This window comes from Protopterus annectens, chromosome 4.part1, assembly GCF_019279795.1.
Source record: "Protopterus annectens isolate FY-2018-M chromosome 4.part1, PAN1.0, whole genome shotgun sequence".
Lineage (NCBI taxonomy): Eukaryota > Metazoa > Chordata > Ceratodontiformes > Protopteridae > Protopterus > Protopterus annectens.
Genome location: NC_056734.1, coordinates 805,888,546 through 805,905,820, shown reverse-complemented (window position 1 = coordinate 805,905,820; position 17,275 = coordinate 805,888,546). Strand labels below are relative to the sequence as shown.

At 38.7% G+C, this 17,275-nt stretch overlaps 1 protein-coding gene across 1 annotated transcript in view; it reads right to left on the bottom strand.

The window, feature by feature from the left end:
* The window catches only part of LOC122801311 (unconventional myosin-VIIa-like), a 951,466-nt gene that overhangs the window by 793,624 nt on the left and 140,567 nt on the right, over nt 1–17,275 (bottom strand). Inside the window, 3 exon segments of the mRNA XM_044070855.1 lie at nt 6,290–6,409; nt 11,921–11,997; nt 12,076–12,229. Of these exon segments, the coding sequence (XP_043926790.1) occupies nt 6,290–6,409; nt 11,921–11,997; nt 12,076–12,229 (351 nt within the window).

Sequence of the window (17,275 nt, the reverse complement as noted above, 5' to 3'; positions counted from 1 at the left end):
TTCTGTAACAGTTATTTACACTTCGATAGCCATCATCCTATATTCCAGACGAAAAGCATTATCAAAGGTCAGGCTATCAGGATTGCTAGGATGACATCGTTAAAAAGTGACGTGATCAAGGAATTTGCTTTTTTGAAGGACATGTTCCTTGAAAGGGGTTATCCAGGGGAGTTCATTGATCATATTCTTACAGGTGTCTTGGATGAATGGGGCAAAAAATATACATCATTGTTGGGTAAGGGACTAAATACAATAAATAATATAACAGGAAGGACTGACAATGATAATAAAACTGATTTTCAGCAAGCATGTGTTGTCCAATATAGTCCATTGTATTCTCAGGTTAAGGGAATAATATGCAAAAATTGGAACATTTTCAAAACCAACAGTGAAGTGTTTCAGGTGGTGGGTGACAAACCTATATGTTCTACTAAAATAGGTCCCAATTTAAAATCAGTCTTAGAGAGAGGTACTAACCATCAAGGTGCACAGATGAAACTTAGTGGGAGTAGACCTTGTGGTAAATGGTCTTATTGTTCATATATTCTGCAGGATAGCTCCATTAATATTGAGAATCAGAACAAAAGTATTGTATTTCTGAGAAGGGGCAATTGTCTTTCCAGCAAGCTAGTGTATATTGCTATGTGTAATACCTGTTCTTCTTTTTATGTCGGAAAGACAGAGAGGCTATTTAAAACCAGGATATATGAACATTTATACAACATAAAAAGCAAAAAGGAAACTAATGCTTTATATAAACACAATATGTCGTGTGTTGATTTTTGTGGTTTTAAGTTTGCTATTCTTGATTTTGTTCATGTAGAAGCCAGGGGTGGAGATTGGCAAAATGTTTTAAATAAAAAAGAATTATTATGGCAACTAAGGTTAGCTGCCGATTTCCCCCCAGGTTGAAATGAGCATTTGACCATTCTGCCTATTCTCAAAGAGAAGGCAGGACAAGTTTAACAGTTTTATAACTATCAGTTATATGCATTTTTTTCTATATATAACATATCATAACATTGCATTTCAATATTTTTATATTTATGAAAGCTTTGTTGAATGTTGACAACACTGCAGTAATCTTTTCTAGAGTTCAGGTCGATTCTTTTATATTTTTTAAAATATTGCACTATAAGAATAAGTCTCTGGGGTGCTTTTCAACATCATGCACTTAATATTCATGAGTTGTATCTAATATTCATGAACAGGAATATTAAGTTATACCATTGGTGGAAGGAGAACCAATTATTATATAGTACTCATTATTTAAAACAGTTTTGAATGATGTTTTCTTGTTCTGAAGAAGTCAATTGTATTGACGAAAGCGTTAAACTTTTATTTCAATAAACTGTTTCTGAGGACTCGCAACATTTAATGCTCATTTTTGGTTTCCTAGTGTCTGTATGTATATGGCAGATGGTGTTTATGGCAATATGAAGGTTTAACTGTGTAAAAATGTAATCCGTGTGATTGCATGTATATGTGACTTTGATTATGATTTTGTAGCTGTTACTTTGTGAGAGAAACTCTCTGCAGTGGAACAATTAAATCTGGATGTTTGTTCACACATGCTTTTGATATTTGATTTGTGTATATGTAGCCATGTATGTAACAATGTATATATGTGTGAATGTGTGTGCATGTTCATAGGTTCATAGGTGTGTACTAGGCTAATGGCCCTGGAGCCTTTACAAGCCAACCAAATAGAGAAGTGCCCTGGCATTGTGCCGCCCGACATTAGTTCCCAGTGCCTCTATCAATTAGAGCCACTGGAGTGATCCCTGGGGTGAACTTTCTATTTTCCATCCACTCATCAAGATTTCTCTTGAAGAGGGCCAGTGAGGTGCTCTGCTTGACATGTATGGGAAGTCTATTCCAAAGCATGGGCAGTCTCTGGGTTATGAACCTGTCCTTCCAGCATGTTCTGTTGATTGTGGTAATGAGGGTGAGGTCTCTGGAGCGTGTGGTGCTGAGGGGCTGGGATTTCTTTAGATGTAGCATTTCTAACAGAGCTGGGTCAGACATGGCTTTGTAAGTCAAGCAGAGATTGCCTCTTAGTAGATGATATGAGATGGAGAATAGCTGAAGTTATTTGAGACTGTCCATGTAGGACATGTGTTTAAGGCCTAGAATCCTCTTCGTGAGGTACTTTTCTGGCCTTTTCAGCTGTTGCATGTGTCTAATGAGGTACATGCCAAATGGGGCATTATACTCAATAATTGGCCTAATGAGGAAAGAGTAGAGACAGATGATGACCTCTTTCTTCCTGGATGCAAAACCCTTGGTAATGAGATGTGCCACATAGAAGGACTTTCTGATTACAGTGGCAATGTGGTGGTCAAAGGAGAGGCTGTTGTCAACCTGCATCCCCAGATCTCTTATAACACCTTCAGTGTTTAGTGGGCTCCCATTGATGTGGTAATTAGTGGAACTGAATTTTTCCCAAAGGAGATGACGACACATTTTTTGGCATTAAGCTTAAGGCCATGGTTTCAACACCAGTCATTGGTCTCAGTGTGGCCTCTCTGTAGGATGTCTACATCACTTGGGGAGTTAATAATGTCTCCCAGCTTGCAGTCATCTGCGAACCTGGTCAGCCAGAGTCCTTCCGTGTTGGCTTGGACTTCTGAGAAGTAGATGCCAAACAGGAGAGGACCCAGGACCAATCCCTGTGGGATTCCACTCTTGACTGGTCAGCAGTCTGACTTGGAGTTAGCTACTTTCACACTGCGGGTTCTATCTGTGATCCAGTTTTGCAACCCACCTAGTGATATAAGGGTTGATGCCTAGTTTGGTGAGTTTATCAATAATTCCGGAGTGGGAAATGGTATCAAAGGCCTTGGCCAGATCGAGGTAGGCTGTATGAAATGCCTTGCCTTCATCCACAGCTCTGGTGACTTACTCAACCAGGTTGAGCAGGCATGATCTACCTTTCACAAAACCAAACTGCGTGGGATCTAGCGTTTGGAGATTCCCTATATCCTTGTTAATTAGGTCCATGATGATGTGCTCCATAGCCTTACATATCAGACTCATCAGGCTAATGGAGCAATAATTCCCAGGGTCTGTAGTCGCTCCCTCTTTATGGAGAGGGATGATTGTAGCAGTGCAGCATTTGGTAGGGACAAAGCATGAGGCGAGGCTGTGATTGAACAGGGCACACAGATGTGGTGCCAGTTCATTTTGCAGTTCATGCAGAACACATCCAGGGATATTGTTGGACAATGCAGCTTTAATCTGTGCTGCAGTAATGCTGGATGCCTGGCATTCCCCCAATATTTTAATTGGTCCTTTGGGAGAGAGAGAGGGGTAAAGTTGGTACTGAAGCTGTCGGCCAACATGTTGGCAATATCTGATGGCTCAGTATAGGAGGTAGCATTGTGCAGTAACTCAGAGAAAACTTTGGTATTGCTGTGGAGATTCTTGATATAACTATAGACGGCTTTGTGGTTGTTTTTAGTGTCTGCCACAATTCTGCCTTCATAGCTGGGTTTAGAGGTTTTAATGAGGGATCTCAGCTTTTTGCCAAGGCTAATAAGGGAGTTTTTCCAGTCTTGGGACTTCACCTTTTTCTGCAACAGTTTCTTAATTCTGTTGTAGAGTTTATTGATGGCAGGGGACCACCAGTTTAGCTTCCTTTTCTGTAGGAGTGTGTCTTGGTTCTGTTGGGTATGGCTAGTTCCATGCATTTATGTATGCGTTTGTACAGTGCATTGGTGTATGATTCAGCAGTCATGCATCTATTTTCTATTGACATGGGTGCTGTAAATTTAGCCACCTCTATTTTTAGGAGTCCAAAGTCAGCTTTGAAAAAGTTTTTCATGGTGGTTACCTTTGTGGGGGGTGTGGGTGAGATGTGGATTTCCATGGTGATTAGTTTGTGGTTGGATCTAACCAGGGAGAAATTGACTATCGGTGTAGAGAAATGGTTGCCCATGTTTGTAATAACCAGGTCAAGAATGTTGCTTCCTCTAGTGGGGGTAAGAATGAGCTGGTCCAGGGCATTGGAATTGATGAATTCCAGGAAACGTTGGGCCAGTGTATTGGTGCATGAGTAGTTTTCCCAGTTGATGAAGGGGTAGTTGAAGTCACCTAGTATGAGAGTGCTGGGTTGGACCCTAATAGTTTCCAGGGTGCTTAGAAATGTGGAGTGAGAGTCTTGGGACATGGTTGGGGACCTATAGCAGGCTACAACCTGAATCGCTGTCTTACCCAATGTTATTTGTACCTGAGGTATCTCAGATGCATTATGCTGGGCTACTAGTCTGGAGGTGTGCATATCCTTTATGAACATGGAGACACCACAACCTATGGAGCTTTGGTCTATGTTCTGCGTCCGAAAGGTGTGGAATGAGTTATAGTCTAGTAGTGCAGGGGTGCTTTCTACTGCTTAAATCAGGTCTCCATTACAGTGCAAATGTCGGTGTTCTCCATTTTGACGAGTGCTTTGAGTTAGTGCATCTTGAGATTTAGACTTCTAGCATTGAGCAGCATGACTGCCTATAAGCCTCCATAAATGCAGGAATTTGTACAGCTCTGCAAAAGATTGTGTATGTAACTGTAAATGCGGCTATGGATTTGACTGAGTGTGGGACTTCATGAGAAAGCTTCTTTGTGGTTGTACTCTGTATCGGAGTGAGTGTGTGTGTGTGTGTGTGTGTGTGTGTGTGTGTGTGTGTGTGTGTGTGAGTGCACATGCATCCACATTTTTCTGTGTATCTACATGTGAAAATATGTGACTAGATTTGTGTATGTGTTTGTGTGTGTGTGTATACGAACATGCATAAGTAAGTATGTTTGTATGACCATGCATGTAGATGAAAGTATGTGTGTGTGTGTGTCTGTGTAACCATGCACAAGGTTGTGTGTTTGTGTGTGTGTGTGTGTGTGTGTGTGTGTGTGTCTGGGTGCAGGTGTGCATGTGTCAATGTATATACACATATGTGCATTTGTATCCATACCTGCGACTGTGTGAGTAATATGTGAGTAGGTTTATGTATGTGTGAATGAGTGTGTGTGTTTGCCCTCATATGAGTGTATGCATGCCCGTGTGTGTGTGTGTGTGTGTGTGTGTGTGTGTGTGTGTGTGTGTGTGTGTGTGTGTGTGTGTGTGTGTGTGTGTGTGCGTGTGTGCATATGTGTGTGTGTGTGTGTGTGTGTGTTTCTATCTGTGACAGGAACAGACTGTGAAGGGGTGTGTGTGTTTATGAATGTGTGACTAAATTTGTGAGTGAGAATATCTGCTTGTGTAACTGAGTTTCTACTTGTGAGCACACACATTTATATCAGTGTGTGTGTGTGTGTGTGTGTGTGTGTGTGTGTGTGTGTGTGTGTGTGTGTGTGTGTGAGTGTGAGTGTGCCTATGTATGCGTTTTGTATGAAAATGACTTTGTGTGCATGTGGTTGTCCATATGAGTCTTAAGGATGAGTTGAGTATGATTATACAAGTGTATGTGAGAGACTGTGTTCATTCAAGTGAGTGAGTTTGTGTGTGCATGTGTATGCATTTGTGATTGCAAGTGTATGATTTTATAAATATGACTCTCTGAATGAGTAACAGTATGTGTGGAAGTGTGAGTTTATATAAGTAGGTTTAGACATTCGTGGGTATGGTTGTGTATATTAGCATGTATCTCCATGTGTGTACACTTAAAAACATGTGATTGTGTGCAAGGCTGAGTGTGGATTTCCTGGTAACTGTTTATATGATTGTGAAAGTGTACATGTGCATATGTGTGGGTGTGTTTGTGATTGTATAGACATATGCGTATAGGACTACAGTGCATTATATGATTTTGTATAAACAGTGTGTGTGTGTGTGTGTGTGTGTGTGTGTGTGTGTGTGTGTGTGTGTGTGTGTGTGTGTGTGTGTGTGTGTGTGTTAAGAGAATAGTAGGTGACGGACTGCTGAGATCATTTCATGCCACTACTCTGTTTGGGGGAAAAAAATCAATCCTGTCTCCAGTAAACAACTCTGCCCATGAAGTGTTCAGTCTTCTCCCCTTGACTCTTCTCAAAATTTCATATCTAAGCCAAGGCAATTCACAAATGTTTCACAATTTTAGCTACTCTGAGATGTCAAGTGGAACTCACCAGCTGTACCAAAAATACAGAAAACTGATCTAAGGTATTGACAAGCCATCAGATGGTAACACATACTTCCAAAATCCTTACAGTATGTATGCACTGCTACAGAAACATACTACCACATTGACTAGCATTCTGTTAGACAGCCTTTCCAAACATTGACTTACTCTGAATTATTACAGAATTCCAGTCTATTTACCTTTACAAAGGCATCTCGGTTGTCATATGCCTGCTCTCGGTTTAATGGTGTTCTCACACTTTCACCTCGGATAATGATCGAGTGGTTTATTAAGCTTTTGCGCAGTTCCCTGATGTCAACCTGCAGAAGATGAAGGAATATGGTGATGCAGGTTTTCTACAGTGTCTTCAGTTGGATAACCTATAATACCCAGTCCCAGGCTGAGACCCAAAGAGATTCTGCCCACTAGATGTCATCAATCCATTTATCTCTAGGCACATGAACTGTTAGGTGGTATGAAGAAATTACTGTGCCACTGATTCAGTTTCATCTATTTACACTCCAGGCAAACTTCTATAGCCTATGTGGGTGATTTTCTAGATTCCGTCAGTGATTTACTGAGCTTTCTACAATATCCAGTACTGGTTCCTTGATAGTTGTTCTGAATCAGAGTTTCAAATATAGTTTCTTGTTTTATTTGGACACAGGGAGCCACTGTGGTGTACTTATTTGTTTTGCAGAGTAACTGTGCAGTAGCAGTTTTTGCTGAGGTTAATAACTGATTGGTCATTGTGGGAGTCAGAGCTGTCTGCTGCCCAGTTGAAAATCTAAGGTACTTCTACTTTTAAGAATGAAGACCTCCATCCACCCTGAAATACCAAATGTCGACATATAAAGACTTCTGTGGGTGCATGTTAGAAAATGAGACAACTAGATGTAGAGGAAAGTATAGAATATGAATGTTTTGACTCTTTTCCTCTGCACCATGATCACTATCTAGGCTGACAGATGAAGAAGGTTTCTTAAACCTTTGAAGTCAACAGTGTGGCAGCTCTATCTGGCATGAACAAATCTTTGCAAGTATCAAAATAGACATTTTTCTGACCAATCAGTAGTTAGTAAAAGGGTATGGCATGGTAGTGGAAAGAAAAAGAAAATACATGGAATAGTTTAAGCAAAGGAATAATGCTTGGAACAAGGCAAACCAAACATTTCACATCCTAGTGACCATCAAGCATTTATAAAAATATGACAACAATGCAAAATACAAAAAACAAACAAAAAATCCGGAACAACTAATGAAAATAAACTGAACCAGAGCCACAAAATGATGACAAAACTTTTAATTCAACACATCCACAATAAGCGCTTTCATCCACAAAGGACTTCTTCAGATTGTATAATGTGTTACAAAAAATACAATCATTAAATACACATGATCTATGATGTCACATGACATCATTTTTTCCTTTTAAGGAAAGCAATGAACTCCTTCCTGTCATTCAAACCAGGTGGATGGCAAGCGTTCAGTTTTACTTGCCATTCATACTCCTTCCAACTCAATTCTTCTTCTGCATCAAATTTTATGTCTGCTTCCAAAACTTCATCCAAAACACAAAACTTAAAATTTACTTTGCACTTGTTGTCCTTATAATGCTTACTTAAAGCATTTTTATCATCGTGCACACTTACAGCATACTTGTGCTCACACATTCTTTTATTTAATTCTCTTGTTGTACGCCCTACATAAAATGCAGTACATGACATACAAGCAATCAAATACACTACATATCTTGATTTGCAAGTGTATCTGCCTTTTATATGCACTCATGCAGTACCCACTTTAATATCTTTGACCTCAGTCAACAACAAATCACATAAACTGCACATTAAACACTTGTACATTCCTGGATTGCTGCATTTTAACACTTTACTGCTTAACTGACTCTGAAATACATTTTTAAGGCTTTTACCTTTTTTCTGCACAAAGACTGGAGCATCCCCCACCTTTTGACCTACTTCAGTACTGCACTTTAAAAATTTCCAATTGTCTTTTATAATATTTTTTATGGTATGAGCATCAACACTGTTAGTAAGTTGCATAGAAGTTTTGAAATCTTTTATTTCCCTCTTTTTTTTGCTATTACTACCCCATCACTCCTATTCTTAACAATTTCTCTGTAGCAGAGTTCTACATCATTTTTGGGATACCCTCTGCTGATGAACTTACCACAGACTCATACATTCCTTACTGAAAGTATGGTCTTAATTAGTTAGATGGTGTACTCTAGTCAGTTGACCTTTGACAAGATTTGTTTTGGTCTTTTTGGGGTGCATACTATCATAATGCAAAAAAGAATTGTTTTGAACCTGCTTCTTATGAATAGCTGTAACCAACTTGCCATTAACCTTGGTAATATTAAGGTCTAAAAAATTAACAGTCACTCCATCATAGATAGAAGTAAATTTAAGAAAAGAACAAACATTATTAAGATAACTCAAGAAAGTGCAAAGTAAATTTTAAGTTTTGTGTTTTGGATGAAGTTTTGGAAACAGGCAAAAAATGTGATGCAGAAGAAGAATTGAAGTAGAAGGAGTATGAATGGCAAGTAAAACTGAATGTTTGCCATCCACCTGGTTTGAATGACAGGAAGGAGTTCATTGCTTTCCTTAAAAGGAAACAATTATGTCATGTGACATCATAGATCATGTGTATTTAATGACTGTATTTTTTTGTAACACATTATACAGTCTGAAGAAGTCCTTTGTGGATAAAAGTGCTTATTGTGGATGTGTTGAATTAAAAGTTTTGTCATCATTTTGTGGTTCTGGTTTGGTTTAATTTATTAACAATGCAAAATAAATGTCTCAGCAATTAATATGAAATGGTGGCTTCTGTGAGGAAAACTGTAATGAACTTATATAAGCTACTGTTTTTCTTGAGTTTCCACCTACTCACCCATTTTAGAAAATATTGTGTGAGTGTGTGCAAAGTAATTTTGGACAGGTTTTAATTACGCTCAGCAAGATTGTACAGGAAGGCATCAGACAGCCTGAAGTATGGAAAATCCTAGGAAGTCATTAATTATAACTCTGAATAGGTGTACAGTGTAAAAAACATTTGTGTGTGGTAGGATGTGGCTATTACCCACGCCAGCAGTATACCTTTACCATACACTCTTAAGGCCAATTGCAGTTAGTATATTAACGGGTATCAGTGGTGAGATTCAAACACCATGATGCTTATTTGGTCTAGTAAATGTTTGATGGAAGGAAGTAAAACCCGTAAGCCTTGACTGTCACAACCTCAAAACCCAAGACGTTTTGGTATGCTATCAGAGATGAGACTTAGTTTGACAGCTTAACCTTCATCAAAGCATTGCAACCCATCAACCACTTCCTTCCTAAAGAAATGTATAAACTTCATCACAAACCCACCCACTGTGCCAAGTCTAAATACAATTAATTCCTCTCATGTCAGCACTCCTAATGATAACCTTCTAAGCCCAACATTTTACTTTCAGTCTATCTCAAAGTTAAAAGACTCTTGGAAAAAAAAACTCTTCACAGATATGTTTACCTTTCTTTCATTTATTTTCTCTGAATGTTTAGAATTTCTAATACTGTGGCAGGAATGGACCCATTAGTGTGACAGAATACAATTAAAGTTCATGAAATTAATATTGCTTCAGTCTTTGGTATTTGCCAAGAGTGCTCTACTTAAAATACAAGATGTGAGTTTGGCATAATGGTTTGGATGCTTACATTAAAGATGTCAGGTTGAGGTTTGATTTTAAAGTAGGGTAACTGATTAAACTTATAAGGGCAGTTAGCCTGTTAATGAACTATGAACTCTCCAGGATTATGTCCTTCTGCTGTTCCTGTAGACAATATTGGTAGCACATTTAAGTATGCATGTAAATTCTTTTTAGTCAGCCCTACCTTTACTACTTTTAGACCAGTGTGGGTTTATTTCTTCCATATTTTTCATTTTCCTTCTTGCATAATTTTGTAATCCATGATTTTATGTCTCTTGGAATGCAGGACACTGTAATCACTAGGTGTAGATATTTCAGTGAATAATGCTACAGCTGTCCTATTTTCTTTGACCTGTTTTCTGTCATTTAGAAATGAGCACTTTATACGTAGAATTTGGATGCTGTAGGACATAGCTTCCATTACAATTTTATCTAATTACGATTTAAACTCTAGGGTATATATTTTGCTAGACTGCTGTATACTCTGTCAGAAGTGAGGCACCCGACCTAGTCAAAGAAAGAGCACATTTTACAATACGTTAAGTCCAGCAACCTAAAATACTATGGGATTACTTGGAGTTGTTACATATCAATATTTGGTCATCTACAGTCTGAATCAGTCTGAATTGTTTTACCATCACAGTGATACTTTGTTGAGTGAAGCTTGTTCTAAGTTTCTTCAGAGTGACACGCTATTTCCAAATTATATTTAGGTACCCTAGTGTATTAGTGTAAGCCCTGAGAAAAGGAAAAGAATGTTGTTAAAATTTTCACTGAAATTGTGAGATCTCAGACTTGAAATATATCAGAGCAGTGTATGGCTGCAGACAAAAAAAAAAACAAAGAAAGAACGAAAGAAAGAAAGAAACAACAACAAAAAAATAGCTGTAACTGACTTGCGTGCATTTAGTTCACTAACATTAACGCTTGCTGCTTGGGAAGTACTGCATGTGGCAGTCTGTTGGGCTCAGTGTAATGAGTCTTAATGTAATGAGTTATGAAAAATAAAAGTAAACTTTATGTAGTGCATGGAGTGCCACAATTATACTACAATATCAAGAAAAAAATATGTAAAGTGCTTCTCTAGTGTGAAACCCCACCAGAACATATCTTAGAGGTAAGTGTAACAATTTTTACTCCGCCCCAAACACCCCCTAAGCGATGTTATGACTGGGTCTTATACAAGGGACTTTCCTTGCCTCTCAACTATCCCTGAGTATTCTGTCTCATATTTTTGCTCTGTCATAAAGATTACAGTTTGGCAGTTAAAAATGAGAGAAATACAGTTTCACTGTTGTTATTGTTCATAAAATGCAAAGCCTGTTGTCCCATTAATGGTTTGATGCTTAAAAACTGTCCCCGATCTTCTTCCCTTGTCTCAACCTCCCCCCCAGTTCTTACGGAAATAAGCTGATAGAAGTGCTGTTGTCTGTATGACAGCACTTGCTAAGCGCTTTAATGGCTATCAATGCCAGTAAAACAATTTGTTCTTTTTTTTAGGTTCATAGGTTCATAGATTAGTACTAAGCTAACTGCACTTGTGAGCCATTTTAAGCCTAGCCAATTGTCTCTTGTGAGACTCAAACCCTGCATCTTGTGTTTGCAAGGCAAACACCTTAACCATTAGGCCACCCTCCCTGGTGCAGATAAAGCTTCATGCTCTACAAAGAATTATAATCAGGTTCCAGATCATAACCTTTTATTATGTGTACTCAACATGGATGCCAAGACTTACCTCTTGAGCTTCGCTCTTGAGACAAATTTCTCATCATGCATGTCTAGAACATATAATAAGTCAGTTATGATTGGAGACTCAATCATAATCTTCTATAATATCCACAGGTGCAGAGTGCTGCTACTTTTTTATAATAGACATTATATATATGAGGTTCTGTGGGGTTGTTATTGTCTTTGAAAGCTTATTGATTCAGCCAATAAAAATTCTGCATAGTCACATGATGTAAGCTATCTACTACTACTATTCATTTCTCTTTATACCATCTGCATGAGAAGGTGCAAACCACTAAGAACAAGGATATGCATTATCCTAGTATAACTCCACCAGAATATAGACAAACAAAACGTTTTTATTATTATAACTGTAGTAACATACCTCGAGCAGCTTGGCAACCATTGAAAAATTACTGGAGTCCACAATGTCACAACAATCCAGATTATCATAGCATGTCGCTGAAAATAAAAAGAAAATAGTTAATTCCCATACATTTCACAATACTTTTCATTACACTATTATAGCATGAACATTACCTTCAAATTCCACGTTTCCAAAATGTAGAATAGCTGCTAGGATCTTGGAAACATCCCAGTTTTCAGAATCGGAGAAAAGTAGAATCTTCATAGCAGAGCGGATATTGGCATACTCTTTCATGTCATTTCTACCTTCACATGATGTGCAGTTTCCCTACAAAGAAGCCAAGAAGACATCCATTTCTTATTTGGTGCACTGGGCAGTGGTGGCTATTTATTTTGTTTGTATTAAATTATCCATTGCATAAGTAGAGGAATGGTGATGTGCACTGTGAAATAATTACACTGCAAATTAAAACAGAAGAAATTTAGTCAGCCTGTTGTTTCATGCAAGGAAATCTTTCAGAGTAAGGTGTGCAAATGGGTAGTGTCTGTACAGAGCTGAGTGAAACAGCATGAGTGGGAGTAATACATGTAGGATTAAAAGATAAACGTTGGGATTAAAACTGTTGACAAAACTGTTTAGGCACAGAATGGGAAGTACCACATAAGGATCTCCAGTAGCCAGTGTGAGAGAGAGCTGTAAACTAGCAGAAGAACACAGTCTCAGACACAGAGCTAAGGAATCCTGTCGTGGAACAATGGACAAATGCCAGAAGAACATATGGAAGCTCAGGGAGGAACTGAGCTAAGAAATGTGGGAGAAACAACTGCGAATTTTGGGAGAAACAGTGATAAGAGTATGGCAAAAAGTACTAAGAAATCTGAAAAGAACAAATGACAACGTGGCAGAAATAAAAGCGAACCATAGGAAGAGCCGAGGTGAAATTCGGGGCCTAAATATTTACAACTTGAGAACTCGAGAGAAACATATGACTTAAAAGGAGCAGAGCTTGCAAATACTGCAGGTATAACAGTAAAGTATCAGAGGAAACAATTGATATTCACAGAAGGGAAGCTGACGTGAAACATTTTTATTTATTTATTTATTTATTTATTACATGTGCTAACTGGGTAGTGTCTGACTGGGCAAGGGACCCATTTTAGCAGAGACCCAGGGAGAAAAGCTCCACAATAATACAATACAACAATACAAGCAATAATACAATACAAGGAATAATACAATACAAGCAATAGAACAATACAAGCAGTAGCACAATACAAAGAATAATGCAGATACAAGCAATAGTACAATGCAAGCAATGGAGGTTTATGTACTAAAACAAATTAAGATAACATAGGATACAAATTATGCTGAGAAAAGTAATAGAAGTGGGTAAATAATTATTCTGGATAGTGGCAAGAGCACAACCAATGACTAGCAAGGTGTTCCTTTAGGCGTGTTTTGAAATGATTGTGGTTAGGGTTTTTTGCTATGGTCTCTGGAAGAGTGTTCCATAGTTTGACTATTTTGTGCGAATAGAGGGAGTCGACATAATAGTTGTGGGAGTTGGAAACCTTTAGCAAAAGTTTGTTCGAAGATCTGAGAGATGTAAGATTAGTACTAGGTTGGACTAAGTGGGAGATAGCAGGGCAGTTGCTAGAATGATAGACTATTTTTGTGGGCTAAGGTTAGTTGCTTAAATGATAAAAGGTTGGGGAGCTGTAGCCATTTTAACTTAGAGAGAGCTGAACAGTGGTGAGATCTGTGCAGATGATTAGTGGCATATTAACAATCTTATTGTAACATGATTCTAGGTTGTTGAGGTCCGATTTTTGAAGGTTTGTAAATATGATAGAGCCATACAGGAGGGAGGATAGCAGGTGTGAGCGAGCAGTGGCTAGCCTGGCATTGGGAGTTAGGTATTGTTTGGCCCTGTATAGGGGGGTTCCTATCAGTTCGTCGAAACTTCAGCAGTTCGAACACCATATGTTCGAACTGTGAAGTTCGAAAACTGATTATCGCGAAGCCATGGCACACAGCCATTTCTGTGGCTTCGCGATTTTCAGCACTGTGGTGGAAAGTTATGGGTCGGGTTCAGGAAAGTGTGCGATTGTGTGGATGTTAGGGTTAGGGCATGGGTTAGGTGAGTTAGGGTTAGGGCACAGGTGAGGTGGGTGTGCGATAGTGACAGACTTTATGGTTGGGACGGGATAGGTGAGTTAGGGTTAGGGCGCGGGTCAGGTGAGTGTGCGATAGTGACTGACTTTAGGGTTAGGGTTTGGGTTAAGGTAAGTGGATAGATAGTAGTGTATGTACAGTTTAGTGTAGGGTTAGATGTAGGATTTTAAGCGTATGTGTGTGGATTGCTGTTTTTTTTGGTATGCTTGTGTTGTGTGTGTGTTTCTTGGAACAGCAATTTTTTTCCCAGGGGAAAAATCGCTGTTCTAAGCCTTCGGTGGTTTTGCACTTCGAGGTTAGAAGTTTGAACATATGATGTTCGAACTTCTGTCGTTTCAACGAAGTGATATAGACCCTGTATAGGGTGCCTAGTTTGATGTGGACTTTTTTGATTGTTTGAGCAATATGTATATCAAATTTGAGATTATCATCTATGGTAACACCTAAAAGTTTAGTGTGGTTTATGGGGACTATCTTGGTTCCATTTGTGGAGAAGATTGAGAGAGGGGGGACTGGGAAGGTTTGGGATTTTTGTTACTCAAAACTATAATTTTGGTTTTGTTGGGATTTAAAATGAGTTGGTGTTGAGAGAAGTATGTTTCAACGTCCAGAAGAGATGATTGCATTTTTAGTTGGAGTTCTGGGGTTGAGGAGGCAGAGCAGATTAGGGTAGCATCACCAGCATACTGTACTATGGAGGCTGGTTGAGTTGCAGAACTAAGGTCATTTGTGAATATGATAAAGAGAAGAGGACCAAGTATAGAACCTTGGGGTACACCCACAGAGATGGGGAGAAAAGGAGAAGGGAGTTTTTCCATGTTGTAGCCTGTTGTCGATTGGAAAGATAGTGATGGAACCAAGTTTATGATGATGAACTCAGGACATAGGAAGACAGTTTATTAAATAGTATCTGGTGGGATACGGTGTTAAAGGCTTTGGACATATCAAGAAAGATGGAACAAACAAGCTGGCCTTCATTCATGAGATGATGGATTGTGTTGGTGAAGGTTAGAAGGGCAGTGCTGGTACTATGTTTAGGTCTAAAGCCATGCTGAGAATTGGAAAGGGGATTATTATAAAGGAAGTAGCTAATGAGTTGGTTGTGGATGCATTTTTCTAAGAATTTTGCAAGGGGGGAAAGGATGGCTATGGGACAATAGTTAGTTCTTTGGAGGGGCCACCTTTGTGGATGGATATGATGTGAGATATTTTCCATAGAACTGGAACATATTGTTTTTTAAAAGAACAATTAATCAACATAGAAATGGGGTAGGCAATTGAAGGAGAGGCAAGTTTTAGAACTTCATTTGGGAGTTTATCTGCAGCTATGCAGCAGGGTTTAAGTTTGGTTAAAAGAGTCTTTATATAATTAGTTTGTATACGTGTGAAGGAAAAGGGGTTGTGATTATCTGGGTCCAGGGTGGGGACAGTTAGTGGCTGGGTTAGTTGTTTGTCTAGTAGGAAGGTGATAGTGTTGATAAAGTGGGAGTTGAATGGAGTTGAAATAGGGTCTAGGTTGTTTGAAGTGATTGCGGGAGTGGTTGGGGTCCAACCGGCGTTGAGGAGCTGATTGATGGATTGCCAGAATTTTTGGGGGTTATTTTGGTATTTCTGTTGACAGGATTGGAATTATGTTTGTCTTTTTGATCTGTTTTTTTGTTAAGTTTCTTAGTTGTTGATAAGTTAAGAGGTCAGATTTGACTTTGGATGTATGGTAACCTGACTATGCTTTATCTCTATACTTCATTATTAGTTTGGTGTCTTTAATTAGTCACAGGAGGGGCATAGTTTTAGTGTGAACTTTTCTAGTGAGGGCAAGATTATTAAGAATTGTAAGGAAGGTTTCATTGAAGTACTGAACAGCAGCATCTAACTGTAGGTGTTTAAGTGGGGTCCAGTCACATTGTTGGAGTAGGAGGTGAAAAGTAGTGGGGGAGAAGTTTTTCTTGGTAATGATGTATTTATAAAAGATGTTGCTTTGGGTATGCATGCAAATCCTGTAAAGAAAGGTTAGAGAGTGGTCGCTAAGAGAGTCAGGTAGGCAACCGGCTAGGAAACTTAGGTTAGGTTTGTAAGTTACTATCCAGTCCAATGTTGACTGCTTGTTGAAATGTTTGTCTATATGGGTTGGACAGGTTACGGTTTTGGTGAAGTTGAAGAGATTTACAAAATTGGATGGGTTATTTGATGTGCAGGTGTGCCAATCCAGGTTAAAGTCATCAAGCACAATAGTTTCTTGGGTGAATTTGGTAGCTGACCAGCAAAATAGATTTGCTAAGATGAGAAGGTTTTTGCCAGGAGGAAAGTAGGTAACTATGATAATTATTGCTTTGTTAGGATATATTTCAAGGCGGTTAGCCAATATTTCAGAGTTGGGTAGGATAGGCAGGGTGCAGGTTAGTTGTATGACTTTCAGGTTGTCTTCAAACATAACAGCAACACCATTGCCTCATTTGATAACTCTGTCTAGTCTAATGATGTTACAGCCTGTTGTGAGAACTTCACAATTATGCTTCAAAATGGTTCATAGATAAATAAACTATATTCAATAAATCTGTATATATGTCTATCCATCAAACAAGAAAAAAGCTGTCACATAAGTTAAAAAGTAACAATTGCCAGGAATTACAATTTGTATGTTAAGATTTCTGCATTATTCAGAAATGGTAATACATTTTTATGGTTAATGCAAGGATGTTGTAAGGGAATTCAGCAAACATGATCAGTACCTGAACAACTAATTTATAAAAATGTAATTCATATAGAAAGTATTAGTAATGATTACATAAAAATGAACATTTAACTGCTGTAATAGACTAACTTCTCTCAGATAAATCATCTGACTGTTACAACATTAAAGCTGTGTTATATACAATCTGAAGGATGGTGTAGTAGTTAGTGTTGTTGCCTCACAGCAAGAGGTTCTCTGGTTTGAGTCTCAGTTGGGGTGCCTTCTGTTTGGAATCTGCATGCCCTCCCTGTGTTCATGTGGGTTTCCTCCCACATTCCAAAGAAATGTAGTAAGTGGACTGGACACTCTAAATTGGCCCTAGATGTGAGTGTGTGGATGCAAGTGCACTGTGCACCCTCTGAGAAGGGTTGGGCCTTAGGCTAGCAACCTGATCCTTTAAAACCTGTACCTGCTACAGAAACAACAAGTGCTGAAGGGTGCTCACTGCCCGATGTGCTGAATGCATG